The 23,024-nt window shown below is 45.3% G+C and overlaps 1 protein-coding gene across 29 annotated transcripts in view; it reads right to left on the bottom strand.

The window, feature by feature from the left end:
• The window catches only part of MAGI1 (membrane associated guanylate kinase, WW and PDZ domain containing 1), a 336,815-nt gene extending 315,475 nt beyond the window's left edge, over positions 1–21,340 (bottom strand). For all 29 annotated transcript variants that reach the window (XM_027640098.1, XM_027640082.1, XM_027640100.1 and 26 more), the window contains exon 1: positions 21,037–21,340. In XM_027640098.1, coding sequence (XP_027495899.1) covers positions 21,037–21,325 — 289 coding nt within the window. In that variant the 5' untranslated portion in view covers positions 21,326–21,340. The remainder of the gene's footprint in view (positions 1–21,036) is intronic.
• Between the last annotated feature and the right edge of the window lie 1,684 nt (positions 21,341–23,024).

Genomic DNA, 23,024 nt, shown 5'->3' on the forward strand with positions numbered 1-23,024 from the left:
CACGCTGTGGTAATAATCAAATTTAAGGGGATTATAATCATTATAAGCTAATCAGGGTAGAATTATATATTTTTAATTAGCAGCTGCTGTGCGGTTAAGGCAGCAGAATCCCCAGCTGTTTGCTGGTAAGTGCAACCAACAGTATCTTATTTGAAGTGCAAAATAAATACTTTTTCACAGAAAATATATTAAGGAAATTAAAGAAATGCCGTTAAAAATACTATATACTGTAAAACCTCATTATAGATCATGCTTTTTGCTTTCAGCATTGGAAAGATATTTTCTGAAGCCCATAAATTCTTGTGTTTAATCTTATACTGAACATAGGCCAAATATAAAAATACACAATACACTGTGTATACTGTTACTTCAAACCACATAGTAGTTACCCATAAATCCTACAGCATTTGGTATAAACACATAGTGTTTGTCTACTCATTGTAAGTCTAGAAAAGGACATATTTCTGGGGAGCCTTAAGAGGTATTCACTGCATGAATAAAAGAGCCTGAATAAAACTTGTCATTTGGATTTTCTTGCAACAACAGATTTTAATCCAAGATTCCCAAGTAAAGAAACAGATCTCCTCAGGTTCTGTAACCATCCCTGTGCATACTGTTGCATTTTTAAATTATTTTTCAGCTGCATTTTAACTGAGAACCTTTCTATGTTATCGCAAAGAGACTCCAACAGGCACCAGTCCCCAGAGATCTTGCTTTGTTTAAAAATAAAGCAAACCCAACAGCCAGTTCAACTGAAATGGCTGAAAAAAAGAAAAATTATTTTGTTAAGACTGCTCAGGTATAAAGAGGCTGATCAGAGCCTGCAGGTGTTTGGCAGAAGTCTACAGCAAAAAACCCCAAACAGCAAAGCAGTTGGTCTTGTCTTCAAACATGTTCTTCAGGCTTCTGGTGTTAGACTAGGCTCCTTCTCCACAGTCCAGGAGATTTGTGACATTTTGGTCAAACACAGGGTAGCAGCAGAACCACATCTGAGCGCAGTCAGGCCCCTCATTCCCACCATGTCCCACCATTGTTAACTGGTCCCTTCTGATAATGAAAATACCAAATAGTACGTGCTGGTTTGGACCTCCTGCGAACCCTTCCCACTCACCCTAAAGTCACATTATCAGAAGTCAAATCAACTCAGAAAACTCACAAGGATCATTAACAATGACCAAGACACAGGTAAGATACCGCTGAGTATCCACAAGGTCTTTTGCCCTCTGCCTCACCTTACTTTGACAAGACCATGTCTGCTGAGCAGGCATGGGCTGTCTCTTGGACATGGTCCCTGGGACACGGCAATTTTCTCCAATTTGGAACAGCTCCCCTACTCAAGGCTAAGGAAAAGTAGTCTTAGGGAATGTTCAAATACAGAATTAGGCTTCTCAGTAACTATGTGAGGACATGCCTTAAGGTATATCCATGAGGTGCTGGAAAGAGCTAAGCAGCCACCTTCAAATTCACAGCCCTCACAGAGCACAGGGCTTGGCCCAGGGGAGCAGACAAGCAGGTTGGCCAGGTGATGAGCAACTCTGCAAGCCAAGGCAGCCCAGCTTTGGATGGCCTGTTTCTGGGTCCAGCATTACCCCTCCCTGTGGTGGCCAGACCCTGTCAGTGATGCTCTGCCTGCCACAGGCTGCCCAAACCTTGTCCTGCCCAAATAACAGTGACACTCCCCAGCCTTCACAGGCAATTAGTGTTTGTATCTGTTCCAACACCTCTCTCATTGCAGAGCAGGTACAGATTCTATTGCTGCAGAGCATAAACGTCTTCAGATTCAGCTATTTCTGATAAAACTGCTTCCTGGGTGCAATAAAACCCAGACTAAATATCGGCTCTTAAAATAAACTGTTATTTCTAGGAGTTTTCAAGCATTAGGCAGTCCTGAATAATGTCCTTTGCCATCTCTAGGGACTTTGACTAACGGTTGGCAAACGAAGACTCAGAAAACCCAAAAACCCATTACATGACTTCAATACCCTTCTGTTGACTCAGACTAATACAGCCAGCCCTGGTAATAAAAGGGCCTCTCTGAAATGTCAAAAGCTCTTGGGTAAATCATCTGGTCTTACAGATGGGTGCTGCTGTCAAGACTGTCCTCTCCAACACCACCCAAAGCTCTGTGTTACTGATTGCTTCAGATCAAGGTTACCAGTCATGGGAGCTGTACAAGACTTAAACTCTTGTCTTCCCACTCCAAAACACAACACACTCTCAGAGCAAGTGCAAAATACATTTGGGGGGAAAAGGGGCCTAAAAAGACAGCTGTAACACCCAAAATATTAGCACCACAAACACAGCACTTTCAAGTCACAAGGATAGAGTCAGCACTGAAAACACTGTCTCTGACAAGAGGTGCACAAGGAAATCAGAGACTTTCACTGAGCTGTGGCACTGAGCTGTGCCCAGGCAGGCAAATAATGGACTAAATTAATTGCCTGTAGCATGACACTGCTGCAAAATCCTGGAGGTTCTGACTGCTTTGCAGCATCGTTCTTTCAACTCTGCCCCATGCTGGGACTTTAATCTGCAGGGTTGTAATGGTACTATCAGCAATGTTAGAGGCGAGACTAAAAATAAACACGGGACAAGAAAAATGCAAAGCTCCTCCTCCCTGCAAGGTCTGGAGGGAATTTCCTGAGTCAGTCAGACTTGCTGGATCACTTGTTTACTTGTTACTAAGTATGAATTTTCACAGCAGCGTGTGTGGTTTTCACTGAAGTTTCCAAGTTAAAATCAACAGGGCAATAATGTCGTAAGAAAACTAAACATCACTAACCCTCTCTTGAGAGACGAGATCCTTGCTGCTTCCCTGCCTGTGCAGCACACTGCATTTCCAAGGCAAATACTGCATTTCCAGGTCAAATATGAAAGCACTGGGGGGCAAAGACAGTCCCTTGGGTCATGGATGAAGGACACCAGCTCCCATAGTAACCTGCAATGAGTACAGCATCTTACTTCATCCATTACATCTCTTTACCCCGGGATAAAGCAGCTGTCGTGCAACATTCAGAAGAGCTGGAGGGTTTAAACCCTCTGCAAAGCACCTCTCCAAAGGTCCTCCCAAGTGCCAAGAGGCATTTGGGGAAGGAAAGGTCAGCTGTTCTCCCTGTAGCACCCATGGAATGGAGGATACAGCCATGGAGCTGCAGACACAACTGATTTCAGAGCTACAGAAGAAGCTGGCACAGACATTTGTTTATAAAAAGCTAAAAATTAAGTTTGACTTTAAAATAGCACAGCCACCAGTAACAGTTCAGAGGGTCACATTCTTCTTCCATCTCTGCCTCCTCCCTCTCTCTGCCCAGAGCTTTCCCAAAGCAGTCTGCAAGCATGGCAGGATTTCCCCACAAGAGAGGGCAGAAATCTGTGGCTGGGGAGCTGAAGGAATATGCTTATGAAGGGATGCTCAGCACTTCCTACAGCACCAGACATTTTTTTTTTCCAAGATCAACACTACAGTAGACACCACTCCTATCTACAGCAGCTTGGTACACCAGGTACTACGGTATTTCATGAAAATTTTAGGAGGTGACTGCAGGTTCATGGTGCTCTAAGAGAGAGGCACACCTTCCCACTTCAGAGTACACCACTCTCCGTGTAGCTCTCCTTGTTCACCTCCTCTACCCCTGGAGCACACACCAGAGGAAAATATAAGATTTCAAGCTTTGCAAACCTCCAGCCTAAACCAACATCCTGTAAAACTACAAGTTAAAGGCAGGAACACTTCACTTCCAAACCACAAAGGCTGTAATGAGTGTGGGTTTAATTGGCTGGTACAAGAGCTGCGCAGCCAGAATCAGCAGCTGGCAATGAAATCAGCCCTTCTGCACTGCAGATTGCTAAACTTTTGCCCTTGTCTGCAACGTGGTGTGTCACAGAAGCAATTCAGTATCCATAAAAAGAATTACAAAAGTATCTAAGAAAAATAAAGTGTTAGCCCAAAACTGGTAGTAGACTAAGTTTTTTCCCTAAAGCTTCTAGCTGTAGACTCTATAGGGATGAATTTCTTCTATGTGCATATATATATATATATATATATATAATCCTCCATAAGAAACTTATATATTTTAGGTATCACTAAAAATCTGGCCCTTTAGAGATACTGATTGTAAGAGGCTCAGTACATATTTAAAAACCTCATTATCTAGAATTAGAAATTAGGTTCTTTGAAAAATCAGTCCCAAATGACAGAAGTCTCTATAAAGTGATGATGGCACATTTCCTTGCTTCATTTATTTAATATATCATCCAGTTATTCACACATATGTCCAACTTCTCCCTTAGAGGTTTGCAAAGCACACAGTAAGTTAGTTTGCATCTAACTTCAGAACAGCCAGATTAGTAAGGAACAGGATTTTACAGCAAAGCTTTCCTTTCATCTGGGGCAAAAAGCTTTGAATCTCATAAAGCCAATGTAGTAAACTTTCAAGCCAAGGTATTTCACAGAGGTAGCTGGGGCTCATTGCTATCCCTTGATGGAGTTAATGGAAGTTTTATAGTTTACTTTAAACTACCTTGTACCCAAACAAAGAAACACACACGAGGCAGAGTAAAAATACATAAAAAATAATAACACAACCCAAAAACCACACCAATAAGAACTTGAAAGTGATATGTTTATACATCTTTCAATTCAAAAATCCAGGCTAACCTAAATAAAAGTAGTACACATGAGAAAAGCAAGACAGTCTCATCCTGCAAGCAGCTGAGGAGTTGCTGTTGTCAGCCTCTTCCCACAGTAAGATCCCAGGCACTTGCATCCAATGGCTTCTGTCCTGGCTAAGGCAAGGCTGAGGCCAGAAGCTGGCATTGCTTTCAGGAGTGCAGCACTCAAGATGAAATGCAGAGCAGAATTTAAACTCCTTAGTTAGTTTAGTTGCAGACCACAGGCATACAGTCCATGCTTTTCTGCTTTTACCTGCACAACTTTATTTTAAATTGGGCCTTATCCCCAGGGCTCCATATTAAAGAAGTTGCTCATACAGCGAATCAAGAGTCAGAAGCTTTGGAACATGTCAGGACAAATCCCACCAAATGTAAATTGGTGTAATATACAGATTTATGCTCGCTTACACGGCACTAGAAAGGGAAAGGCAGTAACTCAAACTGCTGCACGGGCTCCCAACAACAGTGATGATAAGCACTGCTTTTATAAGACTGAAAGGAGGTTCTGGGGAAGGAAGATAAATCAAAACATGTCATCTTTGAAAGGGGAGCAATGCAGGAGCTAAGCCTCAGTGGCTCCACAAACACCCACCTCTTCCCAGGAAAATGCGCTTTGGTGTTATTCAGTGCTTAAGTTTTGCAACAGTTTTCATTCTAGTTAAAATTGCATGAGGGTTCATTAACTTTAATGCTGTGTGATTTGCCATGCCCATACCTAGGAACCCTGCAAGCATACACATGTTGGCAGAGGGACGAGTCCCTGCTTACACAGCCCTGCAGCCTCCTCCTGCCCCAAAAACAGGCCACAGCAGGACAGTGCCTTCGCTGCCATTAGATCTGACCTTGCCAACATCCAGCAGCTGTCCCAGGACCCACATCCCCAGCTAAGCACCCTGGCATCACTCATCCTGCAAAAGCCACCAGCAGGGATGGGGAACAAAGTAGGATAGGGCCCCTTCCAAACACTGAGGCTGAGGCAGAACCTGTGTCTGTCCACCCTCTCAGCCTGTGCAAATCCACACAGAATGTGGGTCTGTACTCTCTAAAAATCAGACCCTCCTAAAAAAAACCCTCAACATTTTGCTGGTATGTCAATTATGACAAATGCTGCTGATCAGGGACCTGCACTCATGAGCTCAATGTGCTTTTTAAAGGCATTTGCTCTTACATTTTGGTGCATTCTCTTGACCTGAGATATTAAATCAAACACAGTGAGCTCATTTTTCTCCACACAAGTAACAAGGAGGATTATTAGCACATCTCCAGTGGAATATTAACTCCAGTGTTTTGCTCGGAAGAGGCTGCCTTTAATCTGGATTGTGATTGGAGAGCAGGAAAGAAAAAAGGTCAGAGTAAACATGGCACCACTATTAAATGGGTTAATAATCAACCACAGGTATGTAACTGTGGGAACACAACAGCGACCCAGCTCTGCCTGTGACAACACTGGCTGCTGGACAAGCAGAAAGTGATCCAAAACCCTTGCAAGAGGAAAGGCACTAAAGCTCTCACTTTGTTACATAACTAAAGAAGCTGGTTCTGAAATAGGTATCTCTACCTGCAGGGTATTTTGGGGTGCACTGATTTTATTGGCCAGAGACAAAACAGCCGGCAAGGCAGGTTTAATATCCATTAAAAAAATATTTTATGCCTGACATCAGGGAGCTCTGCACGATTCAGAACTGGATCAGACATTTCTTCACGTAACAAGAGCCGAAGGCGGCATCCAATATTCCACAAAAGACAACAAACACTACAAACAAGGTGCATAAAGCCTCCAGCTTCCAGGCATAAACTGCCCTCTGCCTACAAGAGATCAGGACACTCTCCCAGGAACGAGTTATTCTTCCCAGCGGATGCCTGTTTCTAATGCTATTTTCTGAAACAGATTATATCAACCAGTATTTGCATCAGGAAAGCAACTGAGAGGATGGCTCACCTGAATCTGCTCTGACACATCCTCCACAAAAGAAAACAGCATCCAGCACAAGGTAAATTTCCCGAACCACTCATGAAAAGGAAAACAAAAACAGAACTCAGAAAATTTGTAACTGTTACTTTATTTAAATACCACTTCAGAGGAAAAAAGCAACACTGTAGCAAAACATTAAATGTCAACAAATAAATGGCTACAAAAGAAAGTCAAAATATCACATCGGTCCAAACCTGCCACAAATGAAGGGATCATAGCAGATAAAACACAAAAAGTATTAAGAGAAAAGAGGGTAAAAATAGAAATGCCAGGATATGACATGCCTTCAAGTTATAGAAAAAGCATCTGGATTGTCCTCAAATCCCCTCCTGACTGCTGTCTAACTCAGTAATCATCCCTCTTGAGCAACAGGGTTGTCTCAAGCAGAGCAATGGGGCAATGCCGATTCCTTTTCATCTGATGCCATTTGGGACAAAGCACCTTCCAGTCAGACAGGGAACAGTTTGTGCCCTGGATTTCACAGACCTGGGTGCAGCCCACAGCCTGCCTTTCAGCCAGGGCTGGAGGACACTGGTGGACATGCACTCGACCTGCTCATGGCCCTGGGGACGGACCCATCTCTGGCCACGGGACCTGCAGCAGGGCCACCAAAAAGCAGCTCTGCAAACTCATACACTGGTGCAACCCATTGCAGGCAAAAGGAAGAGCACAGGAAGCCTCACCTCGGCCTGCCAAGGTTTCAGAAATATAATTCCCACCTTATTTTCAGAGCCTGACATTTACTGAGCATTGCTAAGGAGACTCATCTCTCTCCTGCACCCTCTCCTTTCACAAGCCCAGATGCAAGGCTTGCCAATACATCCTCATGGGCTACACACCACACAGCGTGCTGCTCTGTGCAGGGCCACCTGAGCACAATGACAACTTGAAATCTTTCTTTAATTAAAAAAAAAAAAAAAAAAAAAAAAAAAAAAAAGAAAAAAAAAACCTTTTCAAATGCTTTTTAATTGGTTTTACAGCAGTTACAGCCAGCTGTGTGCTCTGTATCTGGTACCTGCCATGCATGTTCTTTGCTACAGTGACAGCTACAGAGAAGTAGTTGAAAACATTTAAGCAAAAGATGTTTTGGCATTTTGTGAAGCATTAACACTGCTCAACGCTTTTAAAGGACATTACAACAACTTGGCTGCGGATACAGACTTTACAGCTTAAATTATGGATTTTGTAATGCTCTGAACATCACTTCTAAAAAGCAAACACATTGGAGGGTCCCTCCTCTGCTCTCTCCGTGATCCCCAAAGTCTGAACCAGACAGATATTTGACTTTCCTTGGCTAAGCTAAGCTAAGGCAGGGGGAAATCCAATTCAATAGAAAGCTGAAGAAAACATAAACCCCAGCAGCTGCATGAGAAAATTACATGAAGTCCAAAGACACCGAATGTGAGGCTTAGGACAGAGAAATAGACAGGCAAGTGCACAAATGCCTTCCACGTGTTCTGGGTGGAAAGAAACTGAATTTTTTAAAGACTAACATGGAAACTGCTTTAAGCAATTTGTCATTTTCAATAGAGGTTCTGTAGTAAAAGAGAGATTTCGACAAGTTAAACAACTTCCTACCGGAGCGGCTACATGCAATGTTTAAACTACCTCTGCAGACTCCTTAGAAAAGGAATATTTCTAATTTTGCCATTCAGGAAGACTTTGAAATGTCACTGCCGTTTGATTTGACCAGTGAAGAGGAAATGCAGGGTTAAGAGAAGGGGAAAACAAAGCAAATACCATTCCGTATTTTTTTTAACTCAATTTCAGGCATCTTGGTGAACCATCACTAAGAAGTGTGAATATTGCTTTTTTACCTCCAAGAAGGGGAAGCTTCAGACATATTTTCTGTGAATATTACAGCTTAAAGCTCATCTGGATATTACAAGGCATCGATGTGCAATATCATCTCATAGAGAGCTGAGTCCGAGAGCATCTTTTTGCTAAACTTGAGCTAGAAACAATGTTTTTATGGCAAAAAGGCCTCTGAACATGACCCACTGCAATGCATAATAATGCTGAGGTCTCTTCTACATCAGGGACTTTGAGGAAAAATAAATAGGCATTAAATATTCCCCACTGTTCCTGCCACTGGTTCAGACAGCTATCAGAATTCAGCAGTGCTGCTGCTGTGTCCCAATACATGAAAGGTCTGTCCTTTAGAGGCCTTGATGAAGTTTTGTTTATCAGTTAGTGATGCTTATCTAATCACCAACTGGGAAGGCTTTGCTCAGCCCGAGCTTAGGGAGGAGCAGGCTCTGCCTGACAAAGCCCACAGGTTGCTGGGGAGATGCTTGAGGTTTACAAAAATGGAGCAACCAGAGTAGAACAGCAGCAAAAGTCATCTGGGTGACGTATTATTTGTAAAATCCACCTCCACCTGCAACCAATACAGGAAAAGAGGAATATCAGCTTTAATTAAAGTCTGTAAGATTGCTCAGAAAGTCCCTAACTTTTTAAAGAAAAGGTTTGAATTTTCCTATTGAGCACACACCCCAGGCCTGGAGGGCAGGAGGTGCTGCAGGCAGCAGAAACACTCTTTGTCAGAAATCCAGCACATCCTGAGTCAAGCAGCTGATGGAACCTTCCCTGCCAACTCAATTGCACTGTGGAAAAATGCTTGTACTCCCTGCCAGGGGCAAGATCCCATCCGGGATCTGCTACAGCAGACACTGTACTAAACGAGAGAAGAATACTGGAAATAAAAGCTAACTGTGGCCAGTCAGTTTGGGAGCCAAGGTTTCCTTGTTTTCCCCAGCATCCTCAGGGGGAGAGCAGGCAGCACCAACACTGCAAGATGCAATGACAACTCAGCCACTTGGTCTCAGGAGTCAAATCAGCACAGAGCACAGCAGTCCCTGGCAGGACGCAGATGACCAGGCTGAGTTACGCATCAGCTGCAGTAAATCAATTTGAAATAGGTTTTGGTTAATCCACTGCAGCCTTTTAATGTTGGGATTGTGACAACTTGCCCGGCTTTTTAGGCAAACAGCAATTTCCACACTGGTTTAGGCAAGCCTCAGTGCTGATTATAGCAGCTTTTACAGACAGATACAAAAAGCCCTCTGCAATGTATTACGTTAGTACATGCTTAAATTTAAGCACTCTCATTTTTACTGGGGCTTTTCTCATGTGTAACAACTTCAGCAGATCCAAATTTACCAGTCTGCAATGGGACAAAGATATCCTATCCTAGCTCAGAACTGTGTAAAAAAACCCCTTCATATTTAGGTCTTGGAAAAACTGATACGTGTGTATTTCTAGCATCAACTAATAGAACTGGAAAATTGGCCACAGAAAACAAAAATAAATGGAAAAGCCACCCTGGGTAGTCCCTGAGTCATCTCTTTTGCAGATAAAAATTTCAGCCTTTGACATGCTTTACAAGCACAAAGTAAAAAAACCTATAGGGTATTTTATGGAAGTACTGTCATGGCAAAGCTCCACCTGAGCAGGACAGCCCGGCACTGCAGAAAGGAGCTGCTCCAGTTAAAGTAATTTATCCTTTTTCTCTGTTTTAATGCGAGTCTGGGAAGCAGTAGGGCCACACAGAACAGCAACAGGGAGCCAAGATTTGTGGGTACACAGTCTTGTCACAAGCATCTCAACTGAGCCACACAGCTTTTGTGCTTGGCTTTCCCCCTCCTCACATCACTTGGGGTCTTTGTAGCTCTCACCCTTCCCCTGTAAGCATCCAGGCAGGGACAACTCCCTTGCATCCATGCACTGCCTGGCACAAGAGGGCCCCACACTTTATTGAGCTTGAAATATTGCCATCATGCATCCAAGTATTCACCACTTTTCTCATCCTCATTAAGGAATGACCTTGTGTTAAAGTGTAACTGCCACCTGCCTCTGGAATGAGGGAGCTAAATGACATTTTATTGCCTTTGAAATGCCAGAGATCTCTGTGCATGGTGAAACTGGGCACCTTTCCCAGATAAAGTTTAAGGTGTGCTCTAGTTTTCCCTTCTGCACTTCTGAAATGACTCAGAGGGACCAGACAAAGGCCTAGAGAGCAGCTGCCCCCAGCATTTGCCAGGAAAAGGGAACCTGGATCTTCTTCAGCAGCTGCATCGCATAACCCAAGAGCAAGTGAGGTCTCATGGGCGAGCTGTCTCTCAAAACCAACATGTTCCTGCAGATGATTTACAGGACAAGTATCACCGAAACAGTTTCACCACAGAACCACCACAACAGTGAATTCAAATGTTCCTACAGGATCAGAGGCTGCCCGTGCATCCCATGGTGAAGTAATGGCATGGGAACTGTACTCAGCCATAATGGTGGTGGTTTCATACTCTTCAGCTTTCAAATAGCTGTTCCAACAAAAAATGTTACCACTTATGGTGAAATCTATGGTTCCGGCTTTTTAACAACCTGAGCTGCCAAGGTCATGGGATTAGTTTTCATTAAATATGGAAAAATAAAGAGACGAGAAGAAGAGATTCTGGAACTTTTCACTCAAGCAGCATTTGACAATATGGATGTTAAAGTGAAAAAGTTAAATATATATATATACTCGTTCATACACACCACTCACATATTCTAAGAGTCTTACCCAAGAATTCAAACTATTTTGATAGGTGACACAATATTTTCACAAGTTCCTCCTCTTAAACTGGGTGCAGATGTGCGTAGATATAAAACTTTCCCCTATATGTAACCTCACTGAGCAGCCAACCCTTAGAACAGGAACAGCCCTGATATCCCCAACACCCATCTGGATTTTGCCCGGAGCAGTTCTGTGCCTCTCACGGAAAGAGGCAGAAAGAAAGCCAGACACAGACACTACTGGAGGTGCAACTGCCTTGCTCCATCTGTAGCAAACAAAGCTTCCTGCAACATGAGGGATTTATACAGACTATGGTTTAGTTAAGACAAAAATACAATCTCGGCATGCCTGTACCTTGTCACCAAAAAAAAAAAGGAAAGCAAGAACATGGGATAATACAGCTATGGCACATGTATAAAAGCATTTGTCAGCTCAGATCTCCGTTTGGAAACGGGCTGATTAATAACAGCAGACAGACAGTAGGTGACAGGGAGGACTCCACAGTGCACACAGACTACACAAAAGTTAACAAAACACTGTATAGCATCGCTAAGCAAGTTTGGTATTTGCACATAAAACTAACACGCAACATTTGCTGTGGTACCAGCAGAAGACAATCTAACAACAACAAAGCAAGCCATCCCCTCCCAATAAGCAAACAACTTACTGATTTTATTCAGAAACAACTGACTCCGAGATCCTCAGAGTCCCTGTTGTGCAGGCAGCAGAGCCTCCAGACATGTTCATGCAGCCAGGCTGCTGCTGCTCCTCTCAACCACAACCAGAGCACATTAAAAAGATACTCTATATTAGTCACTTCATTGTTTAAGGAAAAATGCATACCAGGGAAAAGAGAAAGACATGATTCTTTGTTTTGCATCAGACTAATTTTTATTTCACCCTCAGGACAGGGAGAGAACAAAGCTTGTCCTGGACCGGTGGCTGCCAAAGCCCCATCAGGCATCCTGTCCCTTCCCCAGGCACCAGCACTGCAAAGGGGGGACTCAGCTTGGAGACAACAGTGTCCCCAAATTCAGCCACACTGCAGACTTTTCCTCCCCACCCTGGCTCCCTGGGGATGAGCTCCCCTGGGGCTGTGCTACACATCCCCCCTCTGTCCCTGCCCCCCCTCTGTCCCTGCGCTGTGCAGGGAAGCTGTGTGGCTGTCCTGGAGGAGCAGGAGTTAGTTTAGGCACCACATCCTAACAGGATATTCAACAGCAAAGCTGCATCACAGGGTCACAGAATCCTTCAGGTTCTAAGGAACCATAAGGATCATCCAGTCCCAACACCCCCCACCACAGCCAGAGTCACCTTCCACTAGCCCAGGTGGCTCAGGGCTCTGTCCAACCTGGCTCTGGACACTTCCAGGGATGGGGCAGCTACAGCTTCCCTGGGCAGCCTGTGCCAGTGCTTCATCATCCTCACAGTGAAGAATTTCTTCCTTATATCTAATCTAACTCTGCCCTCTTTCAGATTAAAGCCATTCCCCCTTGTTTTATCACAACATGCCCTTGTAAAAAGTCCCTCTCCAGCTCTCTAGTAGGCCCAGAACAAGAAGATGGGTGGGCTGAACTGCTCTGGAACTGGGGTCTGCCATCAGCTGGAAAGACAGCCATGCTCCTGACTGGTCCTGCAGAAAGGACTCAGTTGCCTCTACTTTTAGAGATGGCCTTAGTAACAAACCCAGTAGTGACCAGGAAAACCTTTCCTCAACTCAGTGCTTTTGGTATCATTTATGTATCTCCTGCCACCCATCTCTCTTCAGCTCTCCTCCAGCCATCATCCCTGGCTTCCCACAAGGCTCCAGTGAGTTGCTCCTCTGCAAGTCCAAGCCCCGGGAGCACCCACCAGTATCCCTGCCATTTAAATTGCTAATTGTGAGTTCTAGTTGCATCTTTGGGAAAGCAGGAGGATGGCCACGTTCCTTGCTTTTTTAAAGAAAAATCTTTTCACAGTTATTCTGCAGCCCAGGTCCTCACCTGTCCAGTTCAGCCTGTTTGGGAGGTAACTCTCCTCTCTCTTATGCATCCAAAAAAAACCGAGACATCTGTGTCTGTCATCGGTTTGGACTAACACCCACCTAGTGCAGGATCTGCATCACTGGAAAAAGACAGGTTGAACATCAAAGTTGAGGTTTTTTGAAAGTACACAGTATCTGCACAGCTTTGTTTGTGTTGAGGGAGTGGCTGGATTTTAGGCAGCTTCTTTCTCAAAGGCTTTTTGTTAATAACTAAATGAAAAACCCAGAGCTGAGGTTTTCCCCTTAAAGAACAAGCCACTGAGATTAAGGATATGAAGAAAAATCAGTCTCTTCCCAACCTAATTGTACTGAGGCACTGACTTCAGGGTTCCAAAATTACAGATGTATAATCCAAGACAATGAACTCTTTACTGAAGGATTAGCAAACCATGCAAAACTGATTCCTTATTCAAATGCCTTGCAATTGTAAGGGCATCTGTTCCACTTTGCAAGTCATCCCAAAGGCTTTGTTTGTTTTTATTTCCTGTTCCATTACCAAGACAGGGCACTTTGCATTATTTTCACACTGTGTAATAAGTGTTATTGTTTAGTCTGATAGAGAACAGTCAATGAAATTCAAAAAATATTTTAAAAAAGCCTTATTTTTCTTTTAAGTTATGATACAAGCCCTGTCAACTATAAAAACTGGAACTGCTCTTAGCCAAAAGCCAAGAATGTAACCCAAAACATCAGGACCTGAAGAAAAAATTATTTTGTTTCTCCAAGGTCTACTAGGGGCAGCTGAAAAAAAAAAAAAAAAAAAGAAGAAGAATTTATGCAGGTTTAAATAATATTACTAACACAAAACAGTTCAGCACAAATGATGCCAGAATCAGGACTGGGAATTAGCAGAGAGCATGGTGCCATCGTTCCAGCCTGCAGCAGGAGAATAGCTCTGGAAACCATTTAAAATGTCAAAAGAGGGAGGATGGATGGAGTGTCTGACCTTCGGAAACTGAAGGGTGGATCTCAACTAAAATATCCCAGTTACCCAGAGCCTTGCTGCTCCTGCAGGGCCAAGAGAGATGCTGGCCCACCTATTTGGTTCAGAAGGAAAAGCAAAAAATTAAATTAAAGAAAAAAAAGTAATAAAAAAAAAAGTTCCCATCTGCCAGCATACCAGCCCAATGTAAAAGCTGCCAAACTGCTCTGGAAACAGGCAGCCTCTTCCACAGCCCTCCCTCAGATCAGTAGATAACAAATTCTGGATGATATCCCAGGCACAGGCTTGTTTCCCAACACCAGATCCTCGCAGGAAACCCCAAACTTAAATCACCAAACGCACTGATTCCGTGGATCTCTCCGGGCTGCCGGCTCCAAGCCTTTACCTGTCAAACTGCCACGACAGCTACGCCAAGGCAAGCTGCACGAGACTGAAACACAAACCGAGAAAACAAAGTATCGAGTGTCAATAGAGACAGAGAAAATGATGATAGTGGTGAAAATGATGTTTGTGCAGGAGCCGGTCCTGCACGCTCAGCAGCGCTGTCACTCAGCGCCGAGGAGATGCTTTTCCCTGTCCTGCCAGGGATGCCTCCGGTGACAGGGCAACGGGAGCAGATAAGATCTTCACAGCTCACAGGGAGGATGACCCATCCCTGTGCCCTTGGTGCAAAAAGGTCACTTCATACTCAGTTTCTAAAAGGCAAAAATAAATCTTGTCCACGGCTGAGCTACAGATAAACTCTGGAGAAATACGGACCAGGAGGATCTGTATTTTGATGCTCCAGTAACTGGGACATGGAGCTGGAGGGAGCTCAGACAAGATGAAGAGGTCTGAGTACCAGCTCTCCGAGTACCACTGAGTGCCCACGGTAAGCATCTCTGCCTTCAGCTAACATTTTGCCTCAAATTTTTCATAGTCCTTTTTGAAGTTATGGCACTTGCTCATACAGAACCCCTACTCTGTGCTTTTCACCAAGAAATTTAAGTCACTTGAAGCACGGAAAGCTCAAAACCAAATGCCTTGATTTATGAGTTCCACTCAAAGCCAGAGGAAGTGTAAAAAAAAAAAAAACACCAAACACCTGAAATAACTAGCAAGCATAGCTTGTGTCTGGAGTTAAGTAAAGGAATGTAAATAAAAAACTTGGTCAATTATTTTAAAAAACCTCAAAAGAGGTCCCAAGGATCCTACCCTTGTCCACAGCTCAGACCTTGCTAATGCAACAGAAAAAGCCCTTGAGGTAGCAGGATCTTCTCAGTTTCCACATTACCTTCAAACTGAGCCATGCTGAAATCTAATGAGTGAGAGCCCAAATCATCAGTTCTGCACAGCCACAAAAGTGCTACTCTGAATATCTTTGCACCTTAATGTAGCTGCCCTGGGGCAAATGTTTCCCTGTACATGCATAGGCTGCCAAAGTAGTAAGTGTAATTCTCAGGCATCAGATAAAGAGATACAGAAACAGCCAGAAGAGATGCATGAATGATCACAGCCTGACCTGAACCAGAGGAAAATGACAATCCCAAACCCAGGAACAGCAGTGAGCTGTTTTGGCTTTCAAACCTGTTATAAAAAGTTCTTAAATTTCTAACATGGAAGATGAATTTTAAATCTCATGATAGCAGGTCAATAATTCACTCATGCAGGAGTTGTAACTCGGTCTTAAAAACACAGAACAACATGCAGGATGGTGTTAACATCTTATTTTGCAACGATGTTGAATGACTGTTCATAATTAGACTACAATTGTGATTTAATTGCTCTGTGATCTGACTGGCCATAAAGAGGGAACCAGGAGTCCCATCTCAATGGGTGGAAAGATTAACTTTATTGTGGAAAGCATAATCCCATTTCATGCCATTAAAAGGATCGTATTAATTCCTGGAAATTTTTATAACAGCCAAGATGTGGCTCTTGAGCTCTAACATCCATCTCTGGGGTGCTACCTTGTGGCACGGGAGAGGATGGATGACTGGTTTGCCACAAGCAGGGTCAGCTTCTAAATCCTGACAGGTACTACACTGTAAATTCAGGCACAGTAAAGATAAGGTCTTCCTCATGGCAGTATTTTAATACAAGATATACACATTTCATGACTACTAAATGCAGTACTACTTTAAAGAAAGAAGATTACCGATTTGTAGCAAAGCATGTTCAAGATGAGAGAAAAAGAGACTCTGTCTTCTTTTATTTTACATTTCAGTAGTGACTAGTCCAATGGTCACCCAACAGGTTAGAGTTGAAAACAGGCCTTATAAATCTAAAATGCATGAACATCACCCAAGTTTTCAGCTGGCAAATCCTTCTCTTCCCTTCAAATCCACTTGGGTCCTGAAAGAATTTGGGTCAGATGGAAAAACAACTTACAGAATTCACCGTGTGAGTGACTGGCACTCAGCAGGCAAAGACTGAAGGCAAACACTTTTTGGACCTCATGCGTGACACTGCAGAGGTACACTGGGAACAGCAAAAGCTCACTCTCTAAACAGCCTCTCCCTCCACTGGCCCAGAGGCAGCTGCCTGCACATCAAACCCGAGCTCAGCTCCATCCCAGGGCAGCACACAGGCACCAGCCCTCACTGCAGGGCTCAGCAACGCCAGGCACCGGCACTTAGCGTGGGATGTTCAGCATCACCACTTACAAAGTGACACTCTGCTTCCCTGGGTTTGCTAAACCACTGAACACACAGGAATTTACAGATGCATCAACTTTTCCTTCTTTTTTTTTTTTTTTCTTTTTATTTTTTTTTAAATAATGTTTTACAAAAAGAAAACCTCCAAAACCAAATAGGAATTATCTCACAAGCTCTCTCAGGAAAATAAAAGGAAAAGATCCAAATACCAGCTCACACAAACTTTTTGAAAGTAGCTGGTTTTGTTCACATTAGTATACATAACTGAGTTTAACATCTCATGTACAGCAGATGCCAGCCTGACATTGAAGCATTGAGTCACTGCACTGTATTTCAGAATTTATCTTAGGGTCAAGTTAATGTTTGAAAAGAAACAAATGCAGCTGATAGCGCTGGGTAAACAGTGACTGTTTCTGTTTGGGATCACGCCTGCTCCTGTTTGCCCTGAACAGGGCTAAAAAAAACCCCCACAAACTCCCTCAACTCCTCCTTACTGTGGGATCACCCCAGCTGCAAAGTCCTACAAAACTTATTAATTGCATAAACTGCTCTCAGCACCTCCTGGTTTCAAAGCAATTGGTCATTTAGACATTGGGATCTTGAGACTTTTTAGGGAAGCAAAGCATTGAAATGAGAACTAAAAAAAAAAAAAAAAAAAGTGTACAAACATATTAATTTTGACAGTTTCCCATACCAAGCATCTGGCTTGGTATGATTTAGCACAGCTTACCGAAGCAAAAAGCAAAATGCACAAAAGGCTGCAACTGGAAATCTCTCTGAATGTGCCCATCTCTCAGTGAGGGAGAATGAAAACCCAAATACCTTGTCTCAAACAAATCAGAGTCTACTTTTTATATATACAGCCTTAATTCTTCCATTGTGGAGAACAGCACAATAAACTTCTGTTCCGTTGTGCTGGGCTCTGTTAACAAAGATCCATGAGAAGAAATAGTGTGCCTGATTTTATAACTTTATTTAAGCTTCAGTTTATCCAAGTGAGCTATATTGAAAAATGTGAAGTGCATTCAAGGAAGATACAACATTCACAATACAGCCAAGAAATCAGTGTGTTAAGGCAATGCCAGCTTTACACAAGAATATGTGACCACTGCTCCTATAATTCAATCTATTAATTCCATATTCTCAGACCAAGTAATAATAAGTATGCATTTATTAACTGCACAGGACTTAATTGACAATTTCATCAGAATTTAGGCACAGATGTAAGATGGAAACAGTCAGTCATAAAAGCACTACATGTTAACTGAGGTTTTTTCGCACATTTGATAGTTCTGAAAGTTACTAAGATACATGGGAGCAGATTCTTCCTCTCTCTGCCCAAAAACAGGCAACTATAATGGTACAGTTTTTTTCTCAATCACAATACCAAAAAAAGGTTGTATACTGGGAAAAGAAAGGGAAAGCTTCATTAAAGTCATTTAGCTTTCTTCACTCTTTCTAACGGGGTAAGTGAAGGACCAAGAAATCCCATATGAGCAGTATTCAATACCACTACTCCCATTAAGAGAATTCATACAGGTTCCCCCTTTTTGTGGGAACCCACTCAAACATACCACTAACAAAGGCAAGAAAAGCCATTGCACATGAACCTGTAAATCTATAAACTCTGGTTTAATGATAAAGCCCAGGCCCAGCCTATTCTACCTACATTTCTCATCCCAATCTCTTTCACTAAGTGCAAGGTCAGAACAGTTGTTTTCTCTGTTCATGCTTACAGATGACTGAGTTACTTATAGTAAATTTCCTGTTTTTCCAGTCTTGTAAATGTCATACAAAACAGACAAAGCAATAAAACATATACATTTCCAGGTTAATACTGCCCTAGCACTTCAGCACCAGTCAATTAGGCACTAAGAACTGTGAGGAGGAGGAGAATCAGAGTTGAAAACAATCTTATCTGCACACTCACTCCTTTGCTGTCTGCTCTAGTGCCACACACTTCCTATTGAATGACAGTTACTATCCCCATAATGAGATTTTTAATCAACACAGAACTAATGTATTTTAATTAAAATACTCTCCTTTTTTACTCTTATGATCCTGATCCATGAGGAAAACTCTTGCTCTGCACAGAGTAGCACTCAGATGCCAGGCTATCCTTGACAGGAACTGCTTTCCAGACCACAAAAATATTTAATGATTTAAAAAACCCCAAATATTTATTTCTATTCTACATTCTTGGCTAATAAAGCACTAAAAAAAATATGTGGAAAGAAAAAAAAAAAAGAAAGGAAACTACAATCCTACCAGGTGCTTGGTTCTTGTCTCTAGATGAGATGATACAAGGTTCAAGTGCCTGCCCTGACTTCCAGCAGGGTTTTTCAGGTAAACACAACCAATATGCTAAAACTCAGCTCTCTGCCCCTTCTTTTGACCATATCCTGGAGCTGAGACACATTTACCACCACGTTCTGTCATTTGCAGTATATTCCCAGGACATGTTTTTATTTACATTAACTCGTGTTTCCAAAATAACAAAAAGTTTGATCACAAATTGCTTGGTTGGGAAGGGCTTTTTTTATGCACCTTCCTTCATCCACCAACACCGATCACATTGCAACACCACAAGCTTTATTTTAACACTTCTGCTAAAACAATCAGCATGTAAAAAAAAAAAAAAAAACAAAACCAAAAAAAACCTCTGCCTAATTTCCTCATACTTTTCTTCATGCTTTTCTCCCCCTCCTGCCTGGGCAGGGAAAACAGCAGGCTCAGTTTCCCTTCCCACTTCCCAGTGAAGCAGAGGGAACGCAGGAGGGAAAATACACATTTGCTTAAAGAAAACTGTTTTTGTTGGGAGTTTGACACTGTTTGCTGGAATATTTCTACTGAGTCTTGGAAAGGAATAACTAATAGCTGTGCTTTGGTAGATCAGCTCTGGGGCAGGTGGCAGAGGGGGCCTGCACAGCCACAGTTCAGCTCCTCTCAGACACCCCAGCACTGCGATCTGCTCTGGCACTGGAGGTTTGAAGGATGGCTGTGAAACAAGTGCCTGCAGTCCTTCGGCTCATCAGTAAGCCCAGGGACAAGACTTCAGGTGACAGTCTTGCCAGCTGGCCATAAATTTTGTCTGCAGTGATCAGCTGGGTTGAACCAAGCACAGAAAAAAACCCCAAACCATCTCACACCAAAAGCTGCAGCAAAAGCCCCAACTTTGGGATGCAAACGTGTGGATGACAAACTTTCCCCTACGGAATCTCTTGGGCGACACAAAGAAAACTTCCCTTCCTTCCTCCACTTGGAGCTGACCTCGGGATGCTCCTTCACCTCACAAAGCTCCTGGTGTCCGACTGCAGTCCTGCTCATCCTGCCCATCCAAGCAGCCTCGGTGGCTTCAGCAGCACCAAGTTTCCTGGCACTAAACTCAAATCCTGCCCTGGAAATCTCAAGCCCATTAGCCAAGCCTGTCAGCTAACCTGTTGAGCGACTGTTGAGTGTACACGGATGTGAAGTGGCTTTTTTTTAATCCAGCATGGGAGGACTCTTCCTTATCCTCTTCCCCAGCCAAATCGGAGAGCTACCTGTGCATGCCTTCACCTGTGCACTGCAGGGCAGCACGGTTGTGCCCTTACCAGCCCACCAGGGCAAATCGGGGGAGGGGGGAAAGGGAAACCTGAGCTGCCTTTCAGCCAGGGAGGGAAGATGCAGGAGGGTCCAAGCTTTTCCTTCCCACGCTGGTAGCCGGCAAACACACGCTGCACTTTCTGAACAAGACTCCGGTCATCACCGAGCAGTTCCAAAGGATGCTCAGCTGCTGGAGGAGAGGATATCTGCCACATTCCCCCAGATGTGGAGTAGCCTCAGCCTCACCAGAGGTCAGATGGACACCGGGTTCCTCCCGACACGCGTGGGTGCCCCACAGGGAGCGCTGACGGCTCCTTTGGGAAAGTCTCACGCAATTGTTCACTGCGCTTAAGGCAGGGCAGGGAACTGCGGGGTGTCTGCAGACGGGCTCAGGACGATGAGCTTCATCATCGTCATCATCGGGACGATGATGCCTGAGCATCAGTGCCCTCGCAAAAGGTGCGCACACGGGTGGGCGCACTTACACCCGCGCTGCGCGACTCTGCCGGGGCCCTGCGCTGTCCCGGAGGGCTGATGCTGGACCGCACTCGCCCCTGGCCACCCAGCACCGCAGCAGCGGCCCGGCACCCCCACGGGCAGCGCCGAGCGGGTCCCCCCGTCCCGCCCCGTCTCCCCGCGGCCCCCTCGCACCTTGTCGGACGGCTTTCACCACGATGGGGTCCTTGCAGCTCCGGATCACCTCCAGCACGTCGTAGCGCGGCAGCCCCGAGACGCGGACCCCCTGCACCTCCAGCAGCAGCTCCCCCTCGCTCAGCGCCGCCTCGCCGTCCCCCGCCGCCGCCGCGCCCGCGTAGGGGAACTCGCCGTGCTCCGCTCCGCCGAGCAGCGCGAAGCCCAGCTGCCCGCCGGGCCCGCGGGTCAGCGCGCACTGCCGCACCCGGCTGGACCAGTGGTTCTTCTTCTGCACGACCCGCGACATGGCGCTGCGCGATCCTCCGCGCCCGCGGGGCGCGCTCGGCAGGTGCGCGGGGACGGGGGGAAAGGGAGGGAGGGGGGGCGCGGACCCGCCGCCCCGCTCAGGCCATCGCCGCCCGCACCGCCCCGCGCCCGCGGAGGGCGCGCACCGCCTCCCGCCCGCCCCGCTCCCCTCTTATTAAAAATAAATAAATAAAAATTTAAAAAAAATAAAAATAAAAATTAAAAAGCGACGGGGGGGGAGGGTGGGGGAAATGCAAATCCGGCAGCCGCGCAGGTGTCGCCGCCTTCTCCTCCCTCCGCGGGGCGCGGAGCCCTTTTGGGGCGGGTGGGGGGCGATACAAAGAAAGCGCCGCTTGTTTTGTTCCAGTTCGGTCCGTCCCGCTCCGCCGCGCTCCGCGCCGCCAGCGCAGGCGCCCTGGCACGGCCCGGCCCCCGCCCGCTCCCCGCCCCCGGCACGGCCGGACCGCCTCCTCCCCGCGACCACCGACAACTTTCCCGACGGGGAAAGTCCGTGCCGGCGTCCACCCGGGGCGGTGGCGACAATGAACCCCCCCGGCAGGGAGAACCCCCTCTGCGAGAGGCGCCGGGGGCGCGGCTACTCTGCTCCGGGTATTACTCCCCCGGAGATGCTCGTGTTCTAAAGGAGAACTGACTTCTGACAGTCCTTTACTTTCCCGATAGGATTTCTAGGATTTTTTTCCCAGCCGCAAACCTCTGCAATCTCTTCTCACCTGCGCTTTCCAGGTGGTTGTTACGTGAGAGGACACAAAGTCCAAGTCCCGAGGAAAAACTTGCACAAGCCCGTCATTAAAATGGTATCAAAGTTCTTGCACAAGGTTTGAGTGAAAGTCGCGCTCCTGCTCTCAGTGCTCCGCTTTTTGATTGAGTGCTTGAATTTGAGACATCAATAACGTTCTCGAATTTTCCCTTCCCCGAGTGATTGTTAAGAAGTTGGACAGATGGACAGCGAGGTCGGTCTGCTGGGAAAGGGACAGGCATCCATTTGTTTGTCCTTGGCCGCAACTCTTCAAAGTTATGTAGAACTGGTGCAAAACTCTAAAAGGGGAAAATAGTAAGCGTGCACGTACCAGCTGTCCCTTCCAGGTCATGCTCCATGCTTCCAAACCTGAAAGCCAGGCCTCATTTTGAGCAGTCTTATGCATGACCGAACCCCTTCCAGCAAGGAATTCAGTTGTCAGATGTGTTCGTGCCCTATTTTGCTGCTAATGGGGACTGAGAAGTGACACAGGGAAACAAAGAGCCTGGTCTGGCTCCCTGCGCTGCCATAACTCGCGCTCAGCCGCTGCAGCCCGCGGAGTCTCGCTGCTGTCCGCGGCGCTCTCTCGTCTCACTTCCTTCCAGCCAAGCGTGTACCGCGATGATCCGCGATGCAGGAGAGCCGGCAGGCTCGGGGAGCCCGTGTGCAGTAGCTGGGGAGAGAGCTCAGACTAACACAATGCTGGCCCAACTATCAGCCAGACTTAGCTCACAGACCTGAGAGAAGTGACAGGGGTACTTTCCCCGCCCTTACACCTGTCCTGGGGGAAGCAGGGAAGTCTGTCCTTCCCTCACACCCTGCAATCTCACTCCTTTCCCCAGCTGCAGTGTCTCATCTGCCTATTTCATAAAAGTCCCACCACTGCAGTTGCAAGAAGCCAGGGTCTCTGGCCCGAGTGGCACAGCCACCTTCAGGCAAAGGA

This window comes from Corapipo altera, unplaced genomic scaffold, assembly GCF_003945725.1.
Source record: "Corapipo altera isolate COAL_440 unplaced genomic scaffold, ASM394572v1 55, whole genome shotgun sequence".
Classification (NCBI taxonomy): domain Eukaryota; kingdom Metazoa; phylum Chordata; class Aves; order Passeriformes; family Pipridae; genus Corapipo; species Corapipo altera.